This window comes from Ornithodoros turicata, chromosome 8 (genome assembly GCF_037126465.1).
Source record: "Ornithodoros turicata isolate Travis chromosome 8, ASM3712646v1, whole genome shotgun sequence".
NCBI lineage: Eukaryota > Metazoa > Arthropoda > Arachnida > Ixodida > Argasidae > Ornithodoros > Ornithodoros turicata.
The window spans coordinates 8,042,619-8,054,705 of NC_088208.1; the positions used below are offsets into that span (position 1 = coordinate 8,042,619).

The 12,087-nt window shown below is 47.3% G+C and overlaps 1 protein-coding gene across 1 annotated transcript in view; it reads right to left on the reverse strand.

Moving 5' to 3' along the window:
* LOC135367477 (gastric triacylglycerol lipase-like) overlaps positions 1-10,765 on the reverse strand; it is a 135,086-nt gene extending 124,321 nt beyond the window's left edge. The window contains exons 1-2 of the mRNA XM_064600783.1: positions 10,640-10,765; positions 4,902-5,038 (exon numbers count right to left, since the gene is read on the reverse strand). Coding sequence (XP_064456853.1) covers positions 4,902-5,038; positions 10,640-10,765 — 263 coding nt within the window. The remainder of the gene's footprint in view (positions 1-4,901; positions 5,039-10,639) is intronic.
* Between the last annotated feature and the right edge of the window lie 1,322 nt (positions 10,766-12,087).

The following is a 12,087-nucleotide window of genomic DNA, read 5'->3' on the forward strand; positions in this document are numbered from 1 at the left end:
GGTTGATAGGCTCTCATTTAGCTACTACACATTCATTTTGGCGGGCGCGGCAATCTCCTGGAGCAGCAGGAAGCAAAAATCAACTGCACTTTCCACCGTGGAGGCTGAGTATCTGGCGATGTGCGAGGCGGCCGAAGAGATGTTGTGGCTGCAACGTTTTGCTCAGGAACTCGGTGCACTTCAATTCGTCCAGAAACCATACCTGCTGCACGTTGACGATCAAGGCGCCATCGCAGTAGCGACCAATCAGATAACGTCCAAGCGGAAACAAACACATCGAACTTGCGGCATTTCTTTCTTCGGGAAAAGGTCAAAGAAGGGAAGATACAGCTGCAGTACGTCAGGACATCGGAGAATACAGCAGATATTCTGACGAAGGCTTTAAAACGGGGACTCCCTAAACTATGCAACTCCCTGGGCCTTTGAAAAGGCGTGTAGACGACATCTCGAGGGGGAGTGTTAAAGATGGACAATATGTCGTCTATTTTCAGTTTCGTTTTCTGTGTTCATGTGCTTCAAGCGCATACCACCGCGTATCTCGTGTTCACCTTCTCTTATTATTAAAAACCTCGGCGGCCGTTACCGTCAGCTTCGACTCGCCTGCTCCCCTTTTTTGCTGAACCCTGGGGTTACAGTGTAACAGGTATGCGCTGCATTGTAGTTTTTGGTAGTAAGGTTGCTCCTCTACTAGAAGCTCCGGAGGGACAGTGAGTGGCATGCCACAAGGCCTACGACGCACTGTTCACCCTGTGGGGATATCTCAAAGCTGCAGCCCAAGAGGACTTCGAAGGTCTGCATTTACGTGAGGACGTCCCGAAACGCGAAGCGTCCGAAATTTCCTGGAAGTTGAAAACTGCCATGGACAAAGCTGCCGAGAAGGCAGAAGCATACTTGGAAAAGTCAAAGCTCTGGAAATTTTTCAAGAGCACCAAATGTCTGGACCCTCTGCAGATCAAGTTCCTCAGTCAGAACAGAGAGGGGTGTAGCAACAACCCTGGGCTTGCAGATCATTCATCAAACTGTGTGTGCGGAATGGCAGTTATACCTGAAGACAGCCAGTGATCTCAAGGCCAGTGACAGGCCACTTTCAACATTCTTGTAAAAAGAGGGGGACTGCACCACAGACTTTGGTGCCTTAGGCTTCTGGGTCGGTTGAAGGCACTAACACCTACGTTGCCCTGCAGTACCTTTCTGTACCCATAAATTCTGTGGATGCAGAAAGATCATTTAGTCTATACAGCGCAGCGTGTTGCAAACATGTGGCAAGATGTTCGACCCCCTCTGTTTCCTCGTTCCTTATACAATGAGAGCGAAGATTTTATTCCAGAGAATATGGGACACGAGGACTCGACTGGGACACCGAGCTCCCAGATGACTCGTTACAAGAATGGAAATCATGGTGCGACAAGTTGCGGAAGCTCGGCATCATTTCACTGGAACCATCCCTTACGCCCGTGAATGGGACCGGCTACACGGCGGAGCTACATATATTAACCGACGCCAGCCCCCAAGCCTACGGTGCCTGCGTCTTTGTACGGACGGTAGACGACATGGGAGCCGTCAAGTTGGGGCGGCTGTTCGCAAAGTCCCGCGTGGCACCCATCAAGGGGCTCACTCTGCCACATCTCGAACTGATGGGTGCGGTGATCGGGATTCGAATTGTCAAGTTCGTGCGTGATTCGCTGCAAATCCTGTCAGGCGAACCAACCTACTGGACGGATTCCACTATTGTCCTCGGCTGGATCGAGGGAGACTCAAGCAGGTGGAAACCGTTCGTCAAGAACCGTGTCACGGAGATCCAAAGAAACAGTGACCCATCACAATGGCAACACTGCCCTGGGGCTTCTAACTGAGCAGACGCTCTTACTAGAGGACTGAGAGTGGACGTCCTGGCGGAATACAAACAGTGGTCAAAATAGGTGGTCCCTATCACCCGCCAATAGTTCTCACTCAAAGCTGATCAAGTCAGGTGTTATCATGTCCCTCTTGCGTTCGGCCGTCGAAAAGTCCTGCTGTCACTTTGGTTTTGAAAGTATTGGTTGCCAAGTGAGCCGGTTGCAGAAAGCTGGTTACGGCTATTGCCTATATCGCAAGTTGTTAGATTTTGCTAATGGTTTCGCTCGGCCACCTGTTTCTCAGAAAGAAAAATTGCCGCGTGTTTGTATCCCCTACTATCATTCCGTATCACACAACATTTTGGCTGCCGCACGTAGATTTAACATTCAGGTTGTTTTCTCAAATGTATGTCGTCTCTCAAAACTTGCCCCTTTCCTCTCACAGAACTCCGGCTGTGGTATTTCTCACAAAAATGCTTTCGTGGCCTGTGCAAAAAATGTGGTGTATTGTATACCGCTAGGTTGTGAGTTTTGCTATGTAGGTCAGACTGGACGGTGTCTAAACACTCGGCTCAGCGAACACAAGAGAAATGCGGAATCGTTGTCTGGGAATTCCGGACTTGTCGCCCATCTTAGACTTTGTAATAATTGTTCCCCGGCCTTCGACGAGACAAGTGTCCTAGATTCTGTTCAGGACTCTGTGGCCAGACTGTTAAAGGAGTACAAAGAGATTGTCACGAGGGGAAATTGTGTAAGTGTGGCGTCGGTTGCTCCCTCGCCACCAATTCGGAAGTTGTTGGGTACGTAGGTGTTGCTGTTATTAAAGGGTTTGCTGTGTTCGAGAACGTGTCGTGTCGTCCCTCCTCTGTCCCTTTCTCAGGTTCCAATTTTTTCACCATGTACCAGCTGGCCTGCACCCTTGCCCTTTTGCCAAAACAGTGGTCCCTCGGACCAAAATGGATGCGAAATACACCCGAACTCTCCAACGCCACCAACGAGTACGCAGGAAACAGAGCGCGACATGGTACAAGAAGAGCAACGAGTGACACATCGCTAAAGAGTCGCATTATTCTACTATAAGGACTACGCACGAATGCTGGATCCAGAGTGTCAACTCGAGAAGCGAGCGGTTTTGCTTATTATCGATAACTGCGCTGCGCATGGGCAGATATCCAACCTGCAGGTGATCACGCTGGAATTCCTTCCACCAAACACTACAAGTACCAGGACAAGAGAGAACTGCATCTTCTTCTTCCATCTTTCTTTTTCCATTCATCTGCCATCTTCCATCTTTCAACTACATGTACCCTTCAGCAAATGGATAAAGGGGCCACTCAGAACTTCAAAGTAAACTATTGCAGACGGTTGTTGAGCTGTACACTTCTATGCCTAGACGGCGGAAAGACGTACTTGGTCGCTTTACCATCGGTCATGAGTATGCTGTCGGAGGCCGGAAAAGAAGTAGCGTCGCGGACCCTTTGGAACTGTTTCCGACGTGCGGGGTTTGTTGTTCACAACGAGGAAGAGGAAGCGCTCACAAAACACGAACTTGTTCCCGTTCTCAACACTGAGGGCTTGTTGATGAACTTTCGCAACGGTGGTGTAGACATATGTACCACATTCAGCCCCATTTGAGAGGTTCTAGGACGCTGACTGTGCCGTTGAACCGTGTGCCGAACTTACGGATTACACCATCATTCGTGAGGTGGATGGAAGTAGAGAATCTGACTCGGAGGACGACACAGCTTCTGAGGCGGATGCAGCAGTACACGAGCGCTTCTTCCGTCAGTATCTAATGAAGATACAAATTTGCGCGAAATACAAGCGGACTTGTTGGCACAGAAGCTGAAGAGTGTGGGGCAGCAGAAAATTGGCTGTCCTTTTAATGTGCAAACAAATGCGTGAATGAAAGTGTTTTTTTTTTTTGTTGTTGTTGTTGCAAAGTTAATTTTTTCGGACTACTCTGTCACTCGGACACCGATGCTGCCCCGATAAGTCCGAAAAATCGGCCCGCGACCGTATACCGTATTTTCCGGATTCTAACGCGCCCTCGAATCTAACGCGCAGGTGATTTTTACGACTTAGCCGCAAAAAAAAGTTGAAAATGCATCCCTGGGCAAACAATGAACAAGCGTTTATTCAGCATCGCTATCGTCGTCAGAACTTTCTTTGTCGCTGCTCACGGACCACAGATAATCGTCCTCCGTCCCATCAAGTGCCTTTGAGATACCGCATTTTTTAAATGCGTTCCTCCACGTGGGGGTACCATTGTATCCTTTGCACATCAACTTCGAAGCCAGGATCTGCACTTTGTTTCCTCCAGTCGCGAACGTTGGTTTCCGGCACAGAAAGTCTCCTTGATGCTGCACGGTTGCCCTCTGTTTCCGCACAGGCGATCACCAGTCACTTGAACGAAGCCTCGTAGTGAATACGCTTTTGCTTCATCGGTTAAGATTCAGATTAGTGTCGCCAGAATGCACTATCAGCGCTATCAGCAGTACTGCGTTGATGAACGCAGCGGCGTGGTTTTAGGCTGTTCAAGATACACCACGTGCCTGACCACGTGGTACGGACGGGCCAGCAGCGACTACGCATGCTACGGGCTTCCCCTTCCAGACGCTTATGGCACCTCCTGCCTGTGCCGCGTTTTCGAAGTTCGCTCTTCGTGAATTGCTTGCACTCGATTCTAACTCGATTGTAGGCAGATTTTTTTCCGAAAAAAAGTGCGCGTTAGAATCCGGAAAATACAGTATGACCCGTCGGCTGAGGAGTGGGCTTTTTTTTATAGCAAGTCACCATTCACCTGGACCATCTCATTATTTACCCTTTGTGCTATATCACATACTTCGAGCAAACCATGTTCAAGTAACTTCTACTTTCTAGAAATACAGTCAATACGCATTAAGATGACACTCGTTATTATGACGTCCTCACTTTATGACTACTTTTCTGGAGCACCGTCTTCAGCTGCCTTTTTGGCAAGTTCCCTGACAATCCCCTGACTTTTCCAGTGGCATCAAAATTCCCTGTTTCCCTGGATGGTGGACACCCCGTGAAAGTACCTACCTCGCTTCATGTACTTTCGTTCTTCTGCAGTATTCCTGTAGCTGTCCACTGACACAACATCTCCGGTGAGAAGCACGGCAGCAGTGAATTGCCCGGTATCCAGCCAGAGACGCCACCAAGTCCTGTGTGGTGAACGACTGTCATTAACCGCCTCACTGTGCTGGTGACCACTGAAACAGCCAAGATTGTCAGTGTCAGATGCAACGATGTAATAAGAACAGCCCCGCACAACTGCACATGTACAGTGAACCCTCGTTAATATGACCCCCGATAATCTGACATACGCGCTTTACGACCATACTCCTGGGGAACAATTTAGTGAAACCTCTGCAAATGCCCCCCGTTAATATGACAATTCCGCATTATGACAAAAACTTTCGGGAATGACCATGGTCATAATAACGAGGGTTCACTGTACACAAATTTTAGTGCTGTGTGAATGCCCAGATTTCTCAAATACCTCAACAAATAACGGTGCATTCCATCCACATTAGGAATCGAATATGAACTTTTATAATTGAACTTCGAATTAAAACACATGTCTGCTTCAAACCATATGTATTCAGATTGTTTCAAATCTGTGCATGTAAGCCTGGAAACACCACAAGAGAAGGTACATAAGAAAGTAAGCACTGTTTCACGTGAAGAACCATATCGGTGTCCATGTACGGCGCATCCATCCAACACATTTCCGCAGTTTTAGCACTGCTGAGTACTTCTCTCACTGGAAAAGCCTTCCTTAACCGCGACAAGTACACGGTAGTACCACTATGCAAAAGTTCAGCTTTTCCTGTGTTTTTGTTCATTAGAGCTCACAGACGCATGTGCGCAGTTAATGTGAGCCAAACACATCTTGCAGACTTATACCAAATCTCCCATGCCGTTTCCTCTGGGTGTGCCGTTTCCTTTGAATGCTGGCAGCATCCAACTGATGCAATTGAATAACACATAACTTTATTGCATTTACAATTACATAACTATCTGCTCATGTATTCCTTTCTGCTATGTAACTATTCCCCTCAGTTTTAAAATGACTATTTGTACAGTCCTAATAAATTAAGGTAAGTTTTTTTAAATATTTGGTCTAGACATGGGAAAATTATGTGAGGCCCCGTGGAAAGCTCTTGCCATGTAAAACTTACAATTCATGAATGCGTGGATGATTCGTGTAACTTAGTTTGCAGTTTCTTTTGTTGCTGACATCTAATGAGCTCCAGCAGGAAACACTTACGAATATGTCAGATACTACTCAAATTCCCGTTAATTCAAAAGTGGCTCTAGTCGCCCCGATGATTCAGTTGTCCCTTAACGAAAGAAGCGTCGTCATGCAATGCTGCGGATCGCACAACATTTTGCCAAAGTTCGTCCAAGGTGAGGCGTGCCTCGGCAAACCTGAGAGGGGGCGAACATGAACCAACTTGGAACAATTGCTTCTTTACTAATCAAGCTAAGTGCGAGGAAATAGACGCACTGTACACAGATGCAGAACATAGCAAACACACAACATACACGTAAACAGTAGGCAAGTTCATATTTATTGCATTTCCTCGGTCACTTATCCCCAATGTGAGCGTAGATAAAAGGGAAAATTTCGGGAAGACGAGCGGGTTCGACATCGACTCCCAGATTTTTTGTGTGACAACGGCACTTTTCACTCAAAAATGCAGCAGCCATAAAGTATCTTACCTCGAGCACCTCGAGCATACACGACTACACGAGACACAAAGAAGTGGTCGTGCACCGGCCGTGACAATCGCTATCGTGCATCCCACGCATAAACTGAAGTATTCGAACTGCAAGTCACACCAGCTTTGAACGATGAAAGCCAAGAAATAGCGTGTCACGTAGGTTTTGTGAAACGAACTTCCCGCAGGCACTAATCCAGCGAAGAGTAGGCTTCAAATGAGCATGCGCGCTATGTTGGATGGGGACTGCGGGTAATGTCCTTTGTTTTAGCATAAGCGCGTTATCGCCACGCCTGTCTAATGCGACTGCAGTCCTGGTTTCGTTTTTAATACCGTACCCTCCAGTTGGTGATAGTTTTTTTTTTTTTTTTTTTGATTGGGTGTTAGCGCCGCGAAGCAACTGTGGCTATAGTTGGTGATAGTGCTCTTCAAAGTAATAAATAATTAGGAGTGTTTTGAATCACGACATAAGCCCCACAGAGATGTAGCCGCAACGTTTGCAATCATGAGGATCTGGAGCACATTCTTCTTCATTGCCCTCACTACGAACCTTCCCGAATCACACTCTCCGAGTCTCTTCGTCAGCTGGACTCTCGCCCTTTCTCCCTACCGAAATTGCTTGGTCCCTGGCCCAATCCAGCCCAGCAACGCTCTGCGCTCAAAGCTCTTCTGACATTTCTGGCCACCATATCGGACTTCGATCGTTATTGTAAAGGGGCTCATTATTTTATTCCCCCCATTCCACCAAGCACTGGGGTAGAGTATCGCCTGTTGCGATGAAACTCCCCACTCTCCAAGGCCGAAAATAAAGTTGTTGTTGTTGTTTTTGCAATCATTGCACTGTTTATTGCAACGAGTACACTACATTAACTTGTGTAAATGTTTGCAGGAACTGGTTGGAGCGGACGATAGGCGGCAAACCAAAAAATCGATTTCTCCGTAAATACAGGGTATTTGGCCAAACTATTTTGGAGGTACATTCAGTAGGCACCAACCTTTGTGCCTGCTCGCTTTTGTTACAATCTGTGTTACATCTGTGACAATGAAAGGGGGATTCACCGAGACTTTGTCATAAATTGTTCGGACATATTGACGTGACGTGTGTTTGCACCCAAGCTTCCATGTATGTTATGTGCAGCCACGACCGGCGATAGGGGGGGGGGGCGAGTAAGGCGACAGCCTTAGGATCCGCGCTTGCATAGACCCCGCTCACGAAGCCCTCAACCAGGGATTACTTTAATCTCCCACTGCGAAAATCTTATCATTTCTTATCTTTTCATTACTGCTGGTGTAAAACAGGCCCCGCACACCCCTAGCACCGGCCCTGTGTGCAGCACAGACATAGATATACGTCACGTCTCTACTTCGTAGTGCGTGAAACAGCTGTGGGTATAGTCCTTGTGATTGCAGTGCCTGCCACCGTCGTCTTCACGTGTTGACGTTACCAGCCGTAAATAAAAGTACACATTTTTGGGTCATTTGGGGCCGTTTCACCAGAAAATCAAATTCCATGTTGCCGATGAACAATAAAAGTTATGACGTTGTTTCAAATGAGCCTTTTAATGTCGTCTAATATGGCTATAATCCTAGTGCTTTTATGAATGTGAATGATCTACTTAGCATTGCGCTGGGGCAGCGTGCATGGGTAGCGGTGGCTGCGATGTCTGATGGTTATGTTGCAACACTGTTATACGATGCATAATGTAAAAACCCCGAGACTAGGGAACACGAAGGGACAGACACAAACATGAAGTCTCATTGATTGAGACTTCGTGTTTGTGTCTGTCCGTTCGTGTTCCCTAGTCTCGGGGTTTTTACATTATGCATCATCTTCACCAGCTCCCTTGCTTCCGAGCCATTTTTTCACTGTTATACGGTTCAGTTTCAGTAAGCTGAATTGAAAGAGGACGTATCTACAGCTTCGTACCTGTGAACTAGACAATGAATAAAAAAGTACCAGCAACTATGCTGTACACCAAAGTTGCTTTTGCTTGCAACAGTAAATCATGTTTCACGAACACGCGCTTTGCTGCACAATGTGTATCCTCTCGACCATTCAACCATAACATATACCGCGCAACTACACATCCCCCAAAACACACCGCTGTCCTCCGGATGTCCGTGAAATATCAAAGGACGGACATTTGGACGTCCCATGTACATACTCTTTAGATCCGTTTTATGTGCGCCAGAAAGGCAAAGTGAGACAACAATTCCGGTCCATTGTCAGTTCACTGGATGAAAATGGGCAGTAATGGGGACGTTCATTGGCATTTCGTGGTTTTGCTTTGAACCTTTTGGAGCTGTTTTGTATACCACAAAGTCGCATTTTAATTGTCCAATTTTTCTTTGTCACAAAAATGCAGTTTACAGAGGAAGGAGTCATGGCTTTCAAGAAAAACTGTCCTTGAACATATATGCGTATGAATGATGAATATGTTAACTGCCTCTCTCTCTCTTTTTTTTTTTTTTGCTCTTTTGTAAGTGAGCACGCGTTTTCAATAGACAATCAGTATTCTGTCATTCTTTTTTACCTCGGCTACCACACATATCATTGTCTGTTTGATTCCTTCTCGTATTTCCAATAACAGACCGTAACAGAGGCAACCAGAACAGAACGTAAAACCACCCGGGACCACTAAAGGGAGACTCCGGGACAATGGGAAACTATTATAAAGGCTGTCTAAATAAGTTCGATACATTCTTCCGAAATGAGAAATCAACTTGGTATGACAGCCGGGGACTCGTCAGTCGTCAAAAGAGCTGGGAAGCTCAAAACGAAACCGAAACTTCTGAAGGCGCCCTCTCGTACCTCCTGTGCGTGACGTCACCCGTAGTCTCGTGTGGGCCACCGGCTGTTTTTCGGGCACGCGCTTTGTAACTTCTTCGTGTCACATGGAGGACCAGTCATCTGCTTCATCGATTTCGTTCTAAAATATTCACCAGCGGTAAAAGCAAAACCTACAGAAACGTACACAGCCGTACACGAGGAATACCAGTGAGGTGAAGCCCAGTGTTGCTGGACTGCTTTTCCGTGGAGAAGCGCCTATAATCACTTGAAGGAAAATATTCATTTTCTAATTATCTGTGCCACTTGGGGATGAGAAATTGTATTTTTGAAGTATAATAACGGACGGATTGATTACCTCAAACCTCAACATGGTTTTGGTGTGGAGACTCCCTTTAAGCCGAAACACCTCAGTGGTATTTCCTTCCTAGGGAGAAAGAGATACTATATTATTTGGCTTGTGAACTTGCGCAAGTTCGGTAGTCCTGCTCGCTCGTGAATCAAAGCGAAAGGTGAGATGTCTAAGTTAACTGATAAAAGAGAGAGGACGCTGACAAGCTGGTGCATACTTGAAGAAGGAGAAACCAGAGACACGGAGGATATTGGGACGGACATTGGGACGGATATTGGGATAGAGAATTGTTGTGTCCGACCCAATATCCTCCGTGTCTCTGGTTTCTCCTTCTTCATGTCTAAGTTAAATTCGAATACGCACACAGACAACACTGAGGTAATGAATTGCTTGAATTCTGGACTCATTAACAACATAACGTCTTTGTTTATTACTGTTTTTGGTGAGAAACATTCAGCAGGTCCCTCGAAATTCAAACATGCCAGTGATACACTGTCACGCGTTTCTCTCTTTATCGCAATAAATGCTCCATGTAACATCCTGTCAGGGACCTCATTCGGACAATTCTAGAAGCAGCCGAAACGGGACATCCTGCCGATATACGGCCACGGACGTCCATCGACGAATCTCCCTGAGATGTTTGACCAGATTTACCAGGCAGCACCTAAATTATGCAACGTCTGAGTGATTTGCACCACATCGTCATGGAATGCCCCAGCTATAAATCAGGTGAAATTAAACCCTATTATTGAAATTATTGCTGAAAAATAGCAAGCTTTAGCAGATCGGACGATAACGGTTAAGAAAACACGCTGAGCCAATCGCCCTGTCCTTTGAAGAGGGTGACACTATAAGGGGGCGGGGGGTCTAGTGAGACTAGTGGGTAGAGTAGTGGGACTAGGGGGACTAGTACCATCTGGGGACACTGGCTTGTGACGCGTTCATGAACTTGACAGAAGCCGTTGTCGTCTATGCCCTGCGGTGGTGGTACCAACAGAGGCCATTTGACTGCGTGGTCTTGGAGCAAGGACGACGCCATAGTTCAGGCGCAGCAAAGTCGATGGAAGCTGCTTGATGCTGAACAGCTTTCACACCCACAGACGTAGGCGAAGTGACTTCTATGACAGCATCACCAGGAGCAGCTAGCTCGTCAATGGCAAGATTCGATGCTGTGGCCGAGACCACCTGGAAATTCTGCGGAAAGAATAGCCTGCGGATGAATCAGTCGCCGACATACGGAGGGTAATGATGTTGGGGGAAGGTGCGGTCAGCCTGGTCTGAGTTGGCGGATCGGTCCACCAAAACAGGCCGTGCGATGTCTCCTGGAAGGTGTTTGATCAGACGCACAGGAGACGGGTTGGGAACCTGTCGCCGAGCTCTTCAGCGGAGGGTAGCTGCTGAAGACGTGAGGGCTAAGGAAGTTCTAAGGAGGAAGTTCTTTTCAGAACAGCGAACGTGAGGATGCCCTAGGGAGCGTCCGGTGGAGGAGTAGTAAGGAGGTCGCGGGCTTTATCCGCGGCAAAAAGTGATAACGCCCACAGGACGTTATAAACTTTAATAACTGTGAGTCTAACCCGGACGCGTAATTACAAAATCACGCACAGCCGGCGAGGCTCCTCCTCACCCGCAGCTGGGCCGGGATCACAAGGCGCATGTGCCAGTTCGCATGGCGATTCATGTGTTGAAGCTCGCTTCGCTCATTCGCGCATAAGGCAGCAGCAGTGGCACGACAGAGTGCATCCGAAAGGTGAGAACAGCTCTTGCTGTTCACTGTGGTGGTGAAAGGCCTCGCCGTTGTCGGCGTCACAGAGGTGGGCAATGTCACGACTGACGCCCTGGGGGAATGTACGTCCTGGGCCGACTTTTAAGGGAACTGTGCCGACATATGTCTGAAAGCGTCTGAGGAAAATTCCGGAAAACCTCCAAACAGCACAGCCGGCATCAGGATTCGAACCCGGGTACCTCCCTCTCTCGACGTAACATGGACAGCAGGCTAACCACTGATCCACGGGAGCTTGTGCCTGGGAGCTGTTTGTACCGCTATGGAAGCTACGGAATAGCTCGCGAATGAATAGACAAGTTACGCGCTGATGCATGCCTTCTCAGTAGACAGTATAGACTCCTACCGTCCCTTGTCACAACGGACTATGCACTTGACACCCCTAGCATGGCAGAGTAAAAGTTCGTACACCGAGATACACATTCAGGCAGGCATAAAAAACGTGCTTTCAAATGGGACAAAAACTGTACTTACAATATCACGATCGGCTTCATTATAAGATGTCGTGAAAAGCAACTACTCCATTCATGCACACACAAACAAAACAACTACTAAACATACACAAATGATAATAACGCGCA